A 13563-nucleotide genomic window follows, 5' to 3' on the forward strand; every position below is an offset into this window, starting at 1 on the left:
TCCCAACATTTTGTTCGCTTTTTTGACTGCCGATGCACATTGAGTGGACGTTTTCAGACAACTATCCACAATGACACCAAGATCCCTTTCTTAAGTTGTAAGAGCTCACTTAGACCCCATCATTTTAGATGTAGAGTTGGGATCATGTTTTTCAGTGTGCATTACTTTGCATTTATCAACAATGAATTTCATCTGCCTTTTTGTTGCCCAGTCACTCCGTTTGGTGAGATCCCTTTACACTCTCACTTTGCACTCTCTTTTGGACTTAACTAACTTGAGTTGGTTTGTATCATCTGCAGATGTTGCCACCTCACTGTTTACCCTTTTTTCCAGATCACTTAGGAGTATGTTGAACAGAACTGGTCCCCGCAGTACAGACCCCAGGGGGACACCGCTATTTACCTCTCTCCATTCTGAAAACTGACCGCTTAGTCAGACCCTTTCTTTCTTGCCTTTGAACCAGTTCCCTATCCCAGAGAGGACCTTCCCTCTTATCCCATTTTGCTTCAGAGCCTTTGGGGAGGGAGCTTGTCAAAGGTTTTCTGAAAATCTAAGTATACGATATCCACGGGATGACCTTTATCCACATGCTTGTTGACTCCCTCAAAGAATTCTAGTAGATTCGTGAGGCATGATTTCCCTTTACAAAAACCATGTTCACTCTTCCACAACAAATTGTGTTTATCTTTGTGTCTAATAATTGTGCTCTTTACTATAATTTTACCCAATTTGCCTGGTACTGAAATTAGCCTTAGTGGCCTGTAATTGCCGGGAGCGTCTCTGGAGCCCTTTTTCTACATTGGTATCATATTAGCTATCCTCCAGGCAGCTGGTACAGAAGCTGATTTAAAGGACAAGTGTCCTAACTATACAGCTAAGGGTAGCCTAGAATTCCTCCTTACCTGTAAGCGGTTAAGAAGCTCAAATAACCTGGTTGGCACCTGACCAAAAGGACCAATGGGAAAGAAGATACTTTCAAATCGTGGGGGGGTGGGAGGGGGAGGCTTTGTTTGAGTGTTTTCTTGGGAAGCAGAGAAGCATCAAGTCAGAAAACTCCTTCTCCTATAAACCATCCTAAAATGAGTCTCAATATTGCAAAAAGAGTAAGTAAATAAGGCAAGGCGTGTTAGATTATCTTTTGTTTTAGCTTGTGAATTTTCCCTTTGCTAGAAGGAGGTTTATTCCTGGGTTTTGTAACTTTGAAACAAAGCCTAGAGGGAGTTCTGCTGTGTTTCTGAATCTTTTGTTACCCTGTAAAGTTATCTTCCATCCTGATTTTGCACAGGTGATTCTTTTACCTTTTTTTTCTTTTTAAATAAAATTTTTCTTTTAAGAACCTAATTGATTTTTAGTGTTCTAAGACCCAGGGGGGTTGATCTGTGCTCACTTTGTAACCAATTGGTTAGGATATTATTCTCAAGCCTCCCCAGGAAAGGGGGTGTAAGGGCTTGGGGGGATATTTTGGGGCAATAGGAACTCCAAGTAGTCCTTTCCCTGATTCTTTGTCTAAATCACTTGGTGGTGGCAGCTTACTGTCCAAGGACAAAGGATTTGTGCCTTGGAGAAGTTTTTAACCTAAGCTGGTAGAAATAAGCTTAGGGGGGCTTTCATGCGGGTTGCCACATCTGTATCCTAGAGTTCAGAGTGGGGAGGGAACCCTGACAACAGGTTACATACCACAGTTATTTATTAGTACTGCAATTTCACATTTGAGTTTCTTCAGATCTCTTGGGTGAATACCATCTGATTCTGGTGACTTATTGCTGTTTAATTTAACGATTTGTTCCAAAACCTTCTTACTGGTCCTTACTGAATAGTCAAGTCATGATCACTGGCCCCAGAACAACCATGGACATCCAATCCAGTGATCAGTTCATCTTTATCCTCCACAAGCAGGCCCACAAGAGTCACCCTTAGTTGGGTACAAAACTTTGTATTAGAAAAGTATCTATAATTTTTCAAAATCTCCAAGGACGATTTACTCCTGGCTACTTGAGACCTCCACCGTCTGTCTCCCAGTAGGAAGTCCCCCGTGCTAACCTAATTTCTTCCCACAAGTCACAGACAGTTGCAAAAGGAGAAACATTTCCTGCTCTCTGGTTTGGATTCAGTGAACTGTGCCAGCCCCGCAACGGTTCATCTGCTGGGCTGTGTTAGTTAGCAGATTGATCCCTATCCATTCGAGGTCCTGGGGTTCTCAAGAACCAAGAACAGAAAACAGGTAATGATGTGTCTAATGCAGGGGTTCTCAAACTTCACTGCACTCCCACCCCCTTCTCACAACACTTACTACACGACCCCAGGAGGGGGAACAGAAGCCTGAGCCCTCCCGAGCCCCACTGCTCCGGGTCTGGGGGAAAGCCAAAGCCTGAGTCCCCCCCACCCTGCGTGGGGAGGCCAAAATCGAAGCCCAAGGGCTTCAGCCCCAGACAAGGGGCCTGCAACCTGAGCCTGACTGCCCAGGGCTGAGGCCCTCAGGCTTTGGCTTCGGCCTCAGGCAGTGGGGCCTGGGCTTCAGCTTTGGCCCCAGGCCCCAGCAAGTCTAAGCCAGCCCTGGGGACCCCATTAAAATGGGGTTGCAACCCACTTTGGGGTCCTGACCCACAGTTGGAGAACTGCTGGTCTAATGGAAAGTGTCACCCTGCCCACCACTTTTTTTACCCTCTCTCCCCTACCTCAATGGGTTGTAACCAGCGACACGAACATTCCAGTCAGAGGCGTCGTCCCACCGGGTTTCCCCATTTCCCCTCCCCATGGAGAATTTCCAACTCCTCTCCCTTACTGCCCAGATTCCGCTGCCACCACGCAAAGTGATCTGTTTGTAGAGATGCATAAAGCCCTGCACTGATTCTCTGAGAGAATTCCCCCTGAGCACTTGGGGGAGGCAGGACCTTATTCCTTACCTCTCGTGACAGGGCTGCATGAGAGCTTGTAGAAAGCCAGAGGCAGCTTTCTAGAGCGTTAATTCAGAAATTCCCTGTGGAACCTAGGGTCTGTGGCCTACGGCAGGAAGGAGCCAGGTGGTTGTTGGAGTGACTCCAGGAGGAATGCTAGGGGATGGCTCTCTGATCACCTCTTCACTCTGCTTCTTCCCATCCCCACCTTAGGGGTAAGTCCATCACCTCCTCCTTAGTGCGTGTGGGCTGGAAACCAGATATGGCAGTAGAGAGGTTGCCCACTCAGCCCACGCACAGGAGGATCCATTGCAGCTCACGTCCTCCAGCTTGTCACAGCCCAGAGAAATGCATGACACCGATCCTGGACTCTGTGACTGCATTAGTCACCAACAGGTGAGTGTGGCAGGAGAGGACACATAATATGTCTACAAATAATTTTTTCTGGACTGCTAAGGTGGGGGGAGAGAGGCCAGATTCCACCTGGCTCTTTAGGACTCTGAGGAAGCTCTGGGATCTGGAGAGAGGTCTCTGGAGCCTCGAGATGTGCAGGTTTGGAGACATGTGGCTCCTACCTAGTCCAAAGTAACCTGCCGTGCTCCCCCACAAGAGCCATATTAACAGGGAACACTGCCTCTCTATTTCCTTGGCCACATGTACCGTGTCCTTTTTCTGGTGGCTAGTCCAGAAAAGAAAAGGAGGACTTGTGGCACCTTAGAGACTAACAAATGTATTTGAGCATAAGCTTTCGTGAGCTACAGCTCACTTCATCGGATGCATTCAGTGGAAAATATAATGGGGAGATTTATATACACAGAGAACATGAAACAATGGGTGTTACCGTACACACTGTAAGGAAAGTGATCACTTAAGGTGAGCTATTACCAGGAGGAGAGTGAGTGCCATTGAGCAGCCTGATGGAAATACCTGAGTCCTCTGTCTAGGCACGCAGGCCCAGCAGCTAAAGCCAAGCCCCACTGAGAGCAGTGGGAGATTAGCCTGGAGTGTCAGGAGTGGAGGCTTGGCCCATGGGGACCCCAGGCACTGCAGCTGCTGACACCTCCATGGTGAATCCCCCAAACCATCGCCAAAGGGCTCTTCCGCATTCTGCAAACTGGCCTCACTGGCTGACTGTCTAGGAGAACAGAAATCCTTCATTAGAGCAGGAGAGTCTCTTCAATGCAGCACTCTTTCCACGGCTCCCAGAGGGTCCCAATGAAACCCCTGCGAGTCTCTAGGAGGCTCTCAAGGAGTTCCCTGCTCAGTCACTTGGCACCCACTAGCAATGGTCTCTCACAGTGGCATTGCAAACGGGAGCTCAGCAGATGGTCCCTTCTACGGCTTCCTGAGTGGGAGGGAGGTTGGTCTTGTCATTTAAGGCCTAGCTGTCAGAGTCAGGGCTCCTGGGTTCTCTGACTTTGGAAGTGGGTGGAGGAGTCTAGTGGCTGGCGCTGGACTGGTATCAGTACCACGCTTCCTTCCTGCCTCTGTCAGTGATGTTGTGTGTGACCTTGCAGCAGGGGTGAAAGAAAGTTGAGTGACTTACCGGTACTTTGGGTTCAGCTCTGTCCCCTGGAAGGGGCGGGGCCTAGGGCAGAAGGAGCGGGGTTAAGGGGGTCAGAGCCAGCCACAGCCCACCCTGTAAGGTAAGTGCCCCCTCCACCGGGGTAGCAGCAGGAGCCCAGGGCTCCGGGGGCTATTTAAAGGGCCCGGGGCTCCCCTCTTCTACCGCCCTGGCCCTTTAAATAGCCGCCAGAGCCCTGGGGAAGCGGCGGGGCTCCAGCGGCTATTTAAAGGACCGGGGCGGCAGAGGCAGCTGGAGCCCCGGCCCTTTAAATAGCCCTTGGAGCCCCCGCTACCCCAGGGCTCCGGGAGCTATTTAAAGGGCCCACGGCTCCCCTGCTTCTACTGCCCCAGTCCTTTAAATAGCCGCCGGAGCCCTGGAGTAGCGATGGCGGGGCTCCAGTGGCTATTTAAAGGGCCTGGGCGGTGGAAGCAGAGGAGCCCCAGGCCTTTAAATAGCTCCCAGAGCCCTGCAGCCTCTGTCCCAGGGCTCCAGCAGTGGGGCTCTGGAGGCAATTTAAAGGGCCTGGGGCTCCAGCCACTGCTGGGAGCTCCAGACCCATTAAACTGCCCCCTGGGGAAGCCGGGCTGCCCCATTACGGTGCACCGGCTCTTGCCGGTACGCCGTACCGTGGCATACCGGCTTACTTTCACCTCTGCCTTGCAGCCAGTTGCTTTCTATCCCTATGCCCCAGCTAACAGGGATAATACTGACCCACCTCAGAGGGGCTGGCAGGGGTCACCACTGTCATGACTCAAGTTGGAATGAGTTGTGCTCTTGGTAGTGAAGGGCCCAGATTCCATGGATGCCCAGGGTGTCTGTATTGTGGCCGTGGTTTGACTCACCTAGCATTACAGGCTGTTTAGCCCGGTCCTGGCCAGGCGTGGTGCATCTGCTCCTGGCCCTCTCTGGCACACAGCTCCGTCACACACAGAACACTGCCCGCCAAGGACAATCTATCAGCTCCCATCTGGTGTTCAGCTCCAAGATGGATGGTGAGCCCTAGCCAGACCACAGAAAGAGAGGGTGGTGCTCTTTGGTGGAAACTGCTCGAGCTTCAGCCTCTGCTCCCACCTCCACCCACACGCTAAGGGCTTCAAAAGTGGTCCCTGACCCCAGGTGAACAAAGTAGCTGAGCTGAGGCCAGCGTGGGTGGAATTACTGCTGGGACTGATCCTAGGAGAAGGGCAGATTTCTCCTCTGCTCTAGGGAAATTCCCATCGGAAAAGTAGCTGAGGTGGGGGTGGGGGTAATACAAGCACTACCCCTCAGCCCTTGAATAGCGGGCAACTAGGACTTTGGGAGCCAAGGGACTGGTGTATCTTGCTGGAGAGCAGAAAAGGGCATTGGAGAAATTGTACAAAAGTCAAGGTCAGGCTGGGTCAAGGGCAGCCAGGTCTACTGGTCAGAGCCAGGGTCCAAACTCCCATGACAGGAGTCGAGAGTCAGCTGGGTCAGGGTACTGGAAGATCAGCAGCAAAAGACAAACTTGCGATCAGAACCACAAATCAGATGCCAGGAAACCAAGCCAGGGGAGCGGCAGCAGAAACAGGCACCACACGGTCCAGAACAGGGAGCAGCCCTGGTGTTCAGTCAGCTTCCTGTTCCCGCTGCTGTCTTAAGCAGGGCCAGGGGGCCAATTAGCTTTTCTGGGACTCCCCAATAGGACCTCAGGAGTGGAGCCTCAAACTGGGGCTGAACTTCATGGGTCCTAGGTAAGCAATTTTCAGCAGGCTTCTGGGTGGAGGGTTGGAGTGTGGCTGCTCCCATGAACCCTGCAGACCCGGGTTGAAGGCCCCTGGGTCGTGACAGTGAGTGATCTCTCCCTGCTCAAACCTCCAGCAGCAGGAAACAGTCTCCAGGATCCTGGACACATCCTCTGAGAATCAAATGAGGATATCATGATAAGAAATAGGTCTCTGTACCAGGGCCAGGATCCAGGGACAGGGAAAGCTCCCAACCAGGTTATGTAGCAGGAGCTCCGTTTGTTGCAAGGGCCCCAAGTGGCAGGACAAGTGAACGGTTCTTACCTCCAGGAGGTGCATGGGATCTTCCATCTGAGCCTCAATGGGACCCATGTTGCTTGGTTTGACAGGATGAGATGACCTGTTCCCACTGCTCCCTGAGCTGGGCTGGCTGAGGGATATATCTGTGTGAGAGACTGGGACAGAGCCTGAAAGACAGATGTGACAATCAGGGTAGGGTTCTCTCAACTCAGGGGGAGAACAGAGGGTCTGAACCCCAGAGAATAAGCATTTGAATCAACTGATTCATTGAAGAATTATTGTGCCATACAGGTACATCATACGGTCCTCTCATGGATTGGTAACTGGTAAACACTGCTCTGCACTGACTGCCCTGACCACGGGTGGCCCAAGGGCCCACTGCACCCCCAACTTAGCAGCTCCAGCTACCAAGAGAGCAAGAACCAGAGGCCTTCCTGCTCCTGGCACAGAGGAGTAGGTTGATGATCTACCTGGATGTGAGTGTTGGCCCTCCCCATGTCATGTTTTACGAAGCTATGCAATAGCAGAACGGAGACTGTTCTAAAGGAGAGCTACACATGAAGCAGCTCTGGGTTGCACTGATGTACTGTATCGATTTGAAGAACAGAGATATTTGCAAACTAAACCTTTAATATGGTGTTTTGGGGCTCTTGTGATAATATCAGCACCCAATCATTATGTCAGGAATCAGTTTCTAATTTAACCATATACAATTATTTCCCCTCTGCATTTGAACCCGCTCTCTCTGCTGGATTTACAAGGAAAGCTTGGTACTCTTGGGCATCATAAGTATCAGAAATCTCATGCTAACCCTCCTGAGGACTATGACGTCTCTCTCCTGGTATCTATAGCATCACAAAAAGAAAAGGAGGACTTGTGGCACCTTAGAGACTAACAAATTTATTTAAGCATAAGCTTTCATGAGCTACAGCTCACTTCATCGGATGCATTCAGTGGAAAATACAGTGGGGAGATTTATGTACATAGAGAACATGAATGGGTGTTAGCATACACACTGTAAAGAGTATCACAGAATTCTGAACATGGGGCATCAATAGCAAAGCTGGAAAAACAGGTATTGTGGCAGGAGGGGAGTGGTTTGAAAGAATTTTTGGAACGTAAATTAAAACAGATTTCTGTGCTCAATCTCCTGTGCCCAGCCCAGTGAGCAGAGACGTTCCAGTCACCTATCTGAGCCTGCCTACAATTCCATTTTCTCTTTACAGTTCACTTTTAACTAGAGATGGGCCCCAAACTAGGACACAGAATCCAGACCACTCAGAAACATGAGGAAAGTCAGATCTAGGTGCAGATTTCAACTTCACAGCTCAGGTTTCTTTTTATGGTGGCCCATTTCAGAACTCAAATCCCAACACTATTGTGAAGTGACTTGCGTTTGGATCTGAAGATTAGGAGCCTGAATTTGGATCAAAGCTTCACAACTGACCCACTTATGCTATTAACGTTACAAAGTTGAATTGTGTGACTTTCCAGTTCTTAATAATATATTCTTATAATATATTCTAGCATTAAGGCCTAATCCAGCAAGCTCTTAAGCATATGGTCAACTATAAGCATGTGAGTAGTCCCACTGAAATCAATGGAACTGCTCAAGTGCTTGGATTTAAGTTCATTCATGTACTCTGCCGGATGAGGGTCTTAAGAAAAAATGAAATAAAATATTGTCAGTTTCAGGGGAACTGCACTTGTATTCCCCTCATCTTCCCATTGCCCTGGCCCCCGCTGCCTCCTCACCCACCTCCCCATTGCTTACAAAATAAGACATAAAAATACCAGTCGCCCAGCACACTAGTACTGACAAAATGCTGACTTACTCCTTTTTTCCACATAATTATAAAATAATTCAATTGCAATATAAATATTGTACTTATATTTCAGTGTATAGTATATAGAGTGGTATAAACAAGTCATTGTCAGTATGAAAGTTTAGTTTGTACTGACTTTGCGAGTGCTTTTTTTGTATCCTGTTGTAAAACTAGACCACTATCTAGATGAGATGGTGTACTGCCTGGTGTACCCCCTAAGCATACCGCCAGGGGTATCTCTACCCCTGGTTGAGAACCACTGACTGAGTGATTTGCCCAAGGTCAGAGAGGGACCAAGTGGCAGAACTAGGAATAGAAACCATGAGTCCTGTAGTCCAGCCCAGCACCATAATTACAAGCCCAGCCTCGCTCCCTCATTCAAGGCTCCAAACGCCCCATTTTAATATATTTGTATCTTGTGATTTTATAGCGTTTTTAATGAGGTTTTATGATGTTATCCCCTCATAATCACTAAAATGGCAATTATCCAATATGGAGTCGGACACTTAATATGGTGTCTCTTTGCCACGAACAACAAGACTCCATCTTGTTTCAGCTGGGTGGTGGTGGTTTTGCGCCGTTTTGAACTTTGGTGGGAAAGGGCAGCTAACAGGCCACAATGAACTGGTTCTGTAACTGACTACCTCAGTCTACCTCAGGTTTTCCTGTCACAGAACCGTTAAAAGGAACTGCGTGACGTCACCACAATGCTGTCCATCACAGAGGCAGCCAAGCACAGTGGCGTTCACGTGGTCCTCAGATCACGGATCAGCGAATCCTGAGAGACAACTCATCCTCATCCATCCCATCCGCGTACCTGTCGCATCCAGGGTTCCTGGCCGTACCCCTGCCGTTGGCTCCAAGTCCAGCTACAGCACGATCCAGCGTTCCTCCCTTCGGGCCATCACCAGGTCTGGGGGCAGTAGGTCCTGGGTCCGACGCACTCCAACACCCAGCCTGTCCGGAGAAAGCATCTGACAGCAGCAGGACTTTAGGGGATTTTATCATTTTCGTTTGCTTCAAGCTCCTTGTATTGTGATCCCAGCTTGCTTAGGTTTTATGACAGTTGTGTTTCCTTTTCCCCTTTTCCCCAGTTATTGTAAACCAACCTTCATACACTTACCTTTTTTTAACATAAGAATGGCCATACTGGGTCAGACCAAAGGTCCATCCAGCCCAGTATCCCGTCTACCGACTGGCCAATGCCAGGTGCCCCAGAGGGAGTGAACCTAACAGGTGATCAAGTGATCTCTCTCCGGCCATCCATCTCCACCCTCTGACAAACAGAGGCTAGGGAGACCATTCCTTATCCATCCTGGATAATAGTCAATAATGGACTTAATTTCCATGAATGTATCCAGTTCTCTTTTAAACCCTGTTATAGTCCTAGCCTTCATAATCTCCTCAGGCAAGGAGTTCCACAGGTTGACTGCGCGCTGTGTGAAAAACTTACTTTTCTTTGTTTTAAACTTGCTGCCCATTAATTTCACTTGGTTGCCCCTAGTTTTTATATTATGGGAAAAAGTAAATAGCTTTTCCTTATTCACTTTCTCTACACCATTCATAATTTTATACACCTCGAGCATATACCCCCTTAGTCTCAGTCTTAGTTGACCTTCTCTGAACTTTTCTAATGCCAGTATATCTTTTTTGAGATGACGAGACCACATCTGTACGCAGTATTGAAGATGTGGGCATACCATGGATTTATATAAGGGCAATAAGATATTCTCTGTCTTATTCTCTATCCCTTTTGTAATGATTCCTAACATCCTGTGTGCTTTTTTGACTGTCGCTACACACTACATGGACGTCTTCAGAGAACTATCCACGATGACTCCAAGATCTTTTTCCTCCTTAGTTGTAAAGAAAATTAGCCCCCATCGTATCATATGTATAGTTGGGGTTATTTATTCCAGTGTGCGTTACTTTACATTTATCCACATGAAATTCCATTTGCCATTTTGTTGCCCCCTCACTGTTTACCCCTTACTCCAGATCATTTATGAATAAGTTGAATAGGATTGGTCCTAGGACTGATCCTTGGGGAACACCACTAGTTACCCCTCTCCATTCTGAAAATTTACCATTAATTCCTATCCTTTGTTCCCTGTCTTTAACCAGTTCTCAATCTATGAAAGGATCTTCACCTCTTATCCCATGGCAACTTAATTTACATAAGAGCCTTTGGTGAGGGACCTTGTCAAAGGCTTTTCTGGAAATCTAAGGTCACTATGTCCACTGGATCGCCCTTGTCCACATGTTTGTTGACCCCTTCCAAGAACTCTAATAGATTAGTAAGGCCTGATTTCCCTTTACAGAAACCATGTTGACTTTTGCCCAACAATTTATGTTCTTCTACATGTCTGACAATTTTCTTTTATTATTGTTTCAACTAATTTGCCCAGTACTGACGTTAGACTTACCGGTCTGTAATTGCCGGGATCACCTCTAGAGCCCTTTTTAAATATTGGTGTTACATTAGCTATCTTCCAGTCATTGGGTACAGAAGCTCATTTAAAGGACAGGTTACAAACCATAGTTAATAGTTCCGCAATTTCACATTTGAGTTCTTTCAGAACTCTTGGGTGAATGGCATTTGGTCCCGGTGACTTGTTACTGTTCAGTTTATCAATTAATTCCAAAACCTCCTCTAGTGACACTTCAATCTGTGACAATTCCTCAGATTTGTCACCTACAAAAGACAGCTCAGGTTTGGGAATCTCCCTAACGTCCTCAGCCGTGAAGACTGAAGCAAAGAATCCATTTAGTTTCTCCTCAATGACTTTATCGTCTTTAAGTGCTCCTTTTGTATCTCGATCGCCCCACTGGTTGTTTAGCAGGCTTCCTGCTTCTGATGGACTTAAAAAACATTTTGTTATTACCTATTGAGTTTTTGGCTTTTCCTATTACATTTTTACACTTAATTTGGCAGTGTTTATGCTCCCTTCTATTTACCACACAAGGATTTGACGTCCGCTTTTTAAAAGATGCCTTTTATCTCTCACTGTTTCTTAAGGCTCTTTTTTAGTTCTTTTACTGTGTTTTTTAATTTGGGGTATACATTTAAGTTGGGCCTCTATTATGGTGTCTTTGAAAAGTGTCCATGCAGCTTGCGGGGATTTCACTCTATTCACTGTACCTTTTAATTTCTAATTAACTAACCCCCTCATTTTTGTATAGTTCCCCTTTCTGAAATTAAATGCTATAGTGTTGGGCTGTTGACGTGTTCTTCCCATCACAGGAATGTTAAATGTTATTATATTATTTTGGAACACTTATCTGTCTCTGTCCTCTTTCCTTGCACTACACTGGAAGGAGGATGAGACCAACATCACCAGCTGCTTCCACAGCGATAGACACTGATACCAGGTACAAGATCCTGCGTCCTGTGAAGGGGGAACATATAGGTTTACGATGGTTTTCATTTTTCCCTGTAACACCTCGGCATGGTCTGGTCTGACCCAGAGAATTCAAAAAGGCTGCAGCCCATGAGCCCAGCTGGCAGGACGCAGCTACGTACCCTTCCCTTGATGGCCACCTCAGTGGATGCTTTGGTCAAGACCATGCTCCGGCACTGCTCAGTGAGGTTGGCCAGGTTGGTGTTGATATCAGGGTTGGGTCCCCCTGCTGCAAAGGACAGAGATGGAGTGTCACAAGGGAGGCACAGCTGGGACCCCACTTGAGGGCAGTCCTGACTCCCAGCCCCCACTGCTTTAACCCACCATGATCCACTACCCTCCTACAGCCAGGAATAGAAACAAGGTGCCCCCCTGCTGTAACCCACTATCCAATTGCAGAGGTAGCGATGAGACCCAGGAGTCCTGGGGCTCCTGGTGACCATCCCGGCCCCAAATTACCTGTTCCAGGGCCCTTCCCCTCTTCAGCCACCGTTAGCTGTTACCTTAGGCCGCCTGAACCACAGAGACTGGGCTGCCCCCTCTTATGCGAAACATCTGCGAGAGATGGGGAGAGACTCAGCCACCGTAGGGGAGGTGCTGTGAAACAGAAGAAAGGTCCAGTGGAGAAAGGATGAGAAGGGGAGACTCTACCCCTCAGACCAGCATCCTCTCCTCCAGCAGCCAAGAAGGATGCTGGCCTTGGGTTAACAGAGGTTAGGGGGTGCTGTGGTTAGGGGCAACAGGGTCAGTGCTAGTGGTCAAGGCTGGGCTGGCAGGGCTCTGTAGCCACAGCCTCTGGCTGGGCCCTGTCAAGTCCTGGGAGGCTGGGAAGTCTCTGTAATGCCCCCTCTGGCTGCAGCGGGGCCTGTGGGGCACGGGGAAGCTGGCAGGGCTCCGTAGCACTCCCTCTGGCTGGGGCTGTGTCACGCACAAGATCCTTCCCTTCCTCCCCCCCACGATACCTTTGCGGGCAAAGCGCAGCAGCATGGCAAGCTTCTGGAAGAGCCGGCTGCGCTCGGCGTCCCGCAGGCCCTTGATGTGCTTCTCCTTGGACCATTTGTTGTGACCAGCGGGGGGGGTCACCTGAGGTGTGCAGGGCCCGGCCCAATGAACGGGGGGCAGGGGAAGCTGCTTCAGTGCCAGCACCGAGGCCAGAACATGGCATCTTATGGGGCACCTGCCTGCCCCGGGGCGCTGGGAAGGGACATAGGTGTGAGCACCTGAAACACACCTCAGGCTGTGATCCCCTGGAATTAACACACACACCAACATCACACAGCCAGACCCTTGTCTTACTGTGACACACACACACGCCACAGTCACGTTGTGATCTGTAAACGACTCACATCACACAGCCTTCCTGTACCACTCAGACCCACACCCCAGACCCAGCCTGGGGGGGGGGATCTCCTCAAATACACACACCAACCTCACACAGCCTAGCAACAGGAGAGTGGGTTTGCGGGGGGGGGGGGGCCCCCCAAAGAAAACCTGGATTTGTGCTGGAAATGGCCTAACTTGATCATCATACACATTGTAAGGAGAGCGATCACTTTAGATAAGCTATTCCCAGCAGGAGAGTGGGGTGGGGGGAGGTATTTTTTATGCTTTCTGTGTCTAAAAAAGATGTTCTACACTTTCCACAGTATGCAGCCGATGAAGTGAGCTGTAGCTCAGGAAAGCTTATGCTGAAATAAATCGGTTAGTCTCTAAGGTGTCACAAGTCCTCCTTTTCTTTTTGCGAATACAGACTAACAGGGCTGTTACTCTGAAATCTAGCAACAACCACCACCCACCTGCCCTGCTCCCAGCTCCCCACGGCACAGCGGAGCCCCGCGCACAGGCCCAGGGGCGCGGGACCGGGCTGCCCCG

General features: G+C 48.9%; 1 protein-coding gene and 1 long non-coding RNA gene across 2 annotated transcripts in view; both read right to left on the reverse strand.

Annotated features, from left to right (window-relative positions):
• Positions 1-3723: 3723 nt before the first annotated feature.
• Positions 3724-11991, reverse strand: LOC119566379. Its single transcript, XR_005225382.2, has 5 exons — positions 11814-11991; positions 9108-9247; positions 6489-6631; positions 5304-6337; positions 3724-4029 (listed from the first exon to the last, which is right to left on the reverse strand). It is a non-coding gene; the product is annotated as an uncharacterized LOC119566379 (long non-coding RNA).
• Positions 11992-12345: 354 nt separating this feature from the next.
• The window catches only part of LOC122466163, a 7149-nt gene continuing 5931 nt past the window's right edge, over positions 12346-13563 (reverse strand). Inside the window, exons 7-8 of the mRNA XM_043548418.1 lie at positions 12654-12774; positions 12346-12389 (exon numbers count right to left, since the gene is read on the reverse strand). Of these exons, the coding sequence (XP_043404353.1) occupies positions 12346-12389; positions 12654-12774 (165 nt within the window). The remainder of the gene's footprint in view (positions 12390-12653; positions 12775-13563) is intronic.

This window comes from Chelonia mydas, chromosome 6 (genome assembly GCF_015237465.2).
Source record: "Chelonia mydas isolate rCheMyd1 chromosome 6, rCheMyd1.pri.v2, whole genome shotgun sequence".
Classification (NCBI taxonomy): domain Eukaryota; kingdom Metazoa; phylum Chordata; order Testudines; family Cheloniidae; genus Chelonia; species Chelonia mydas.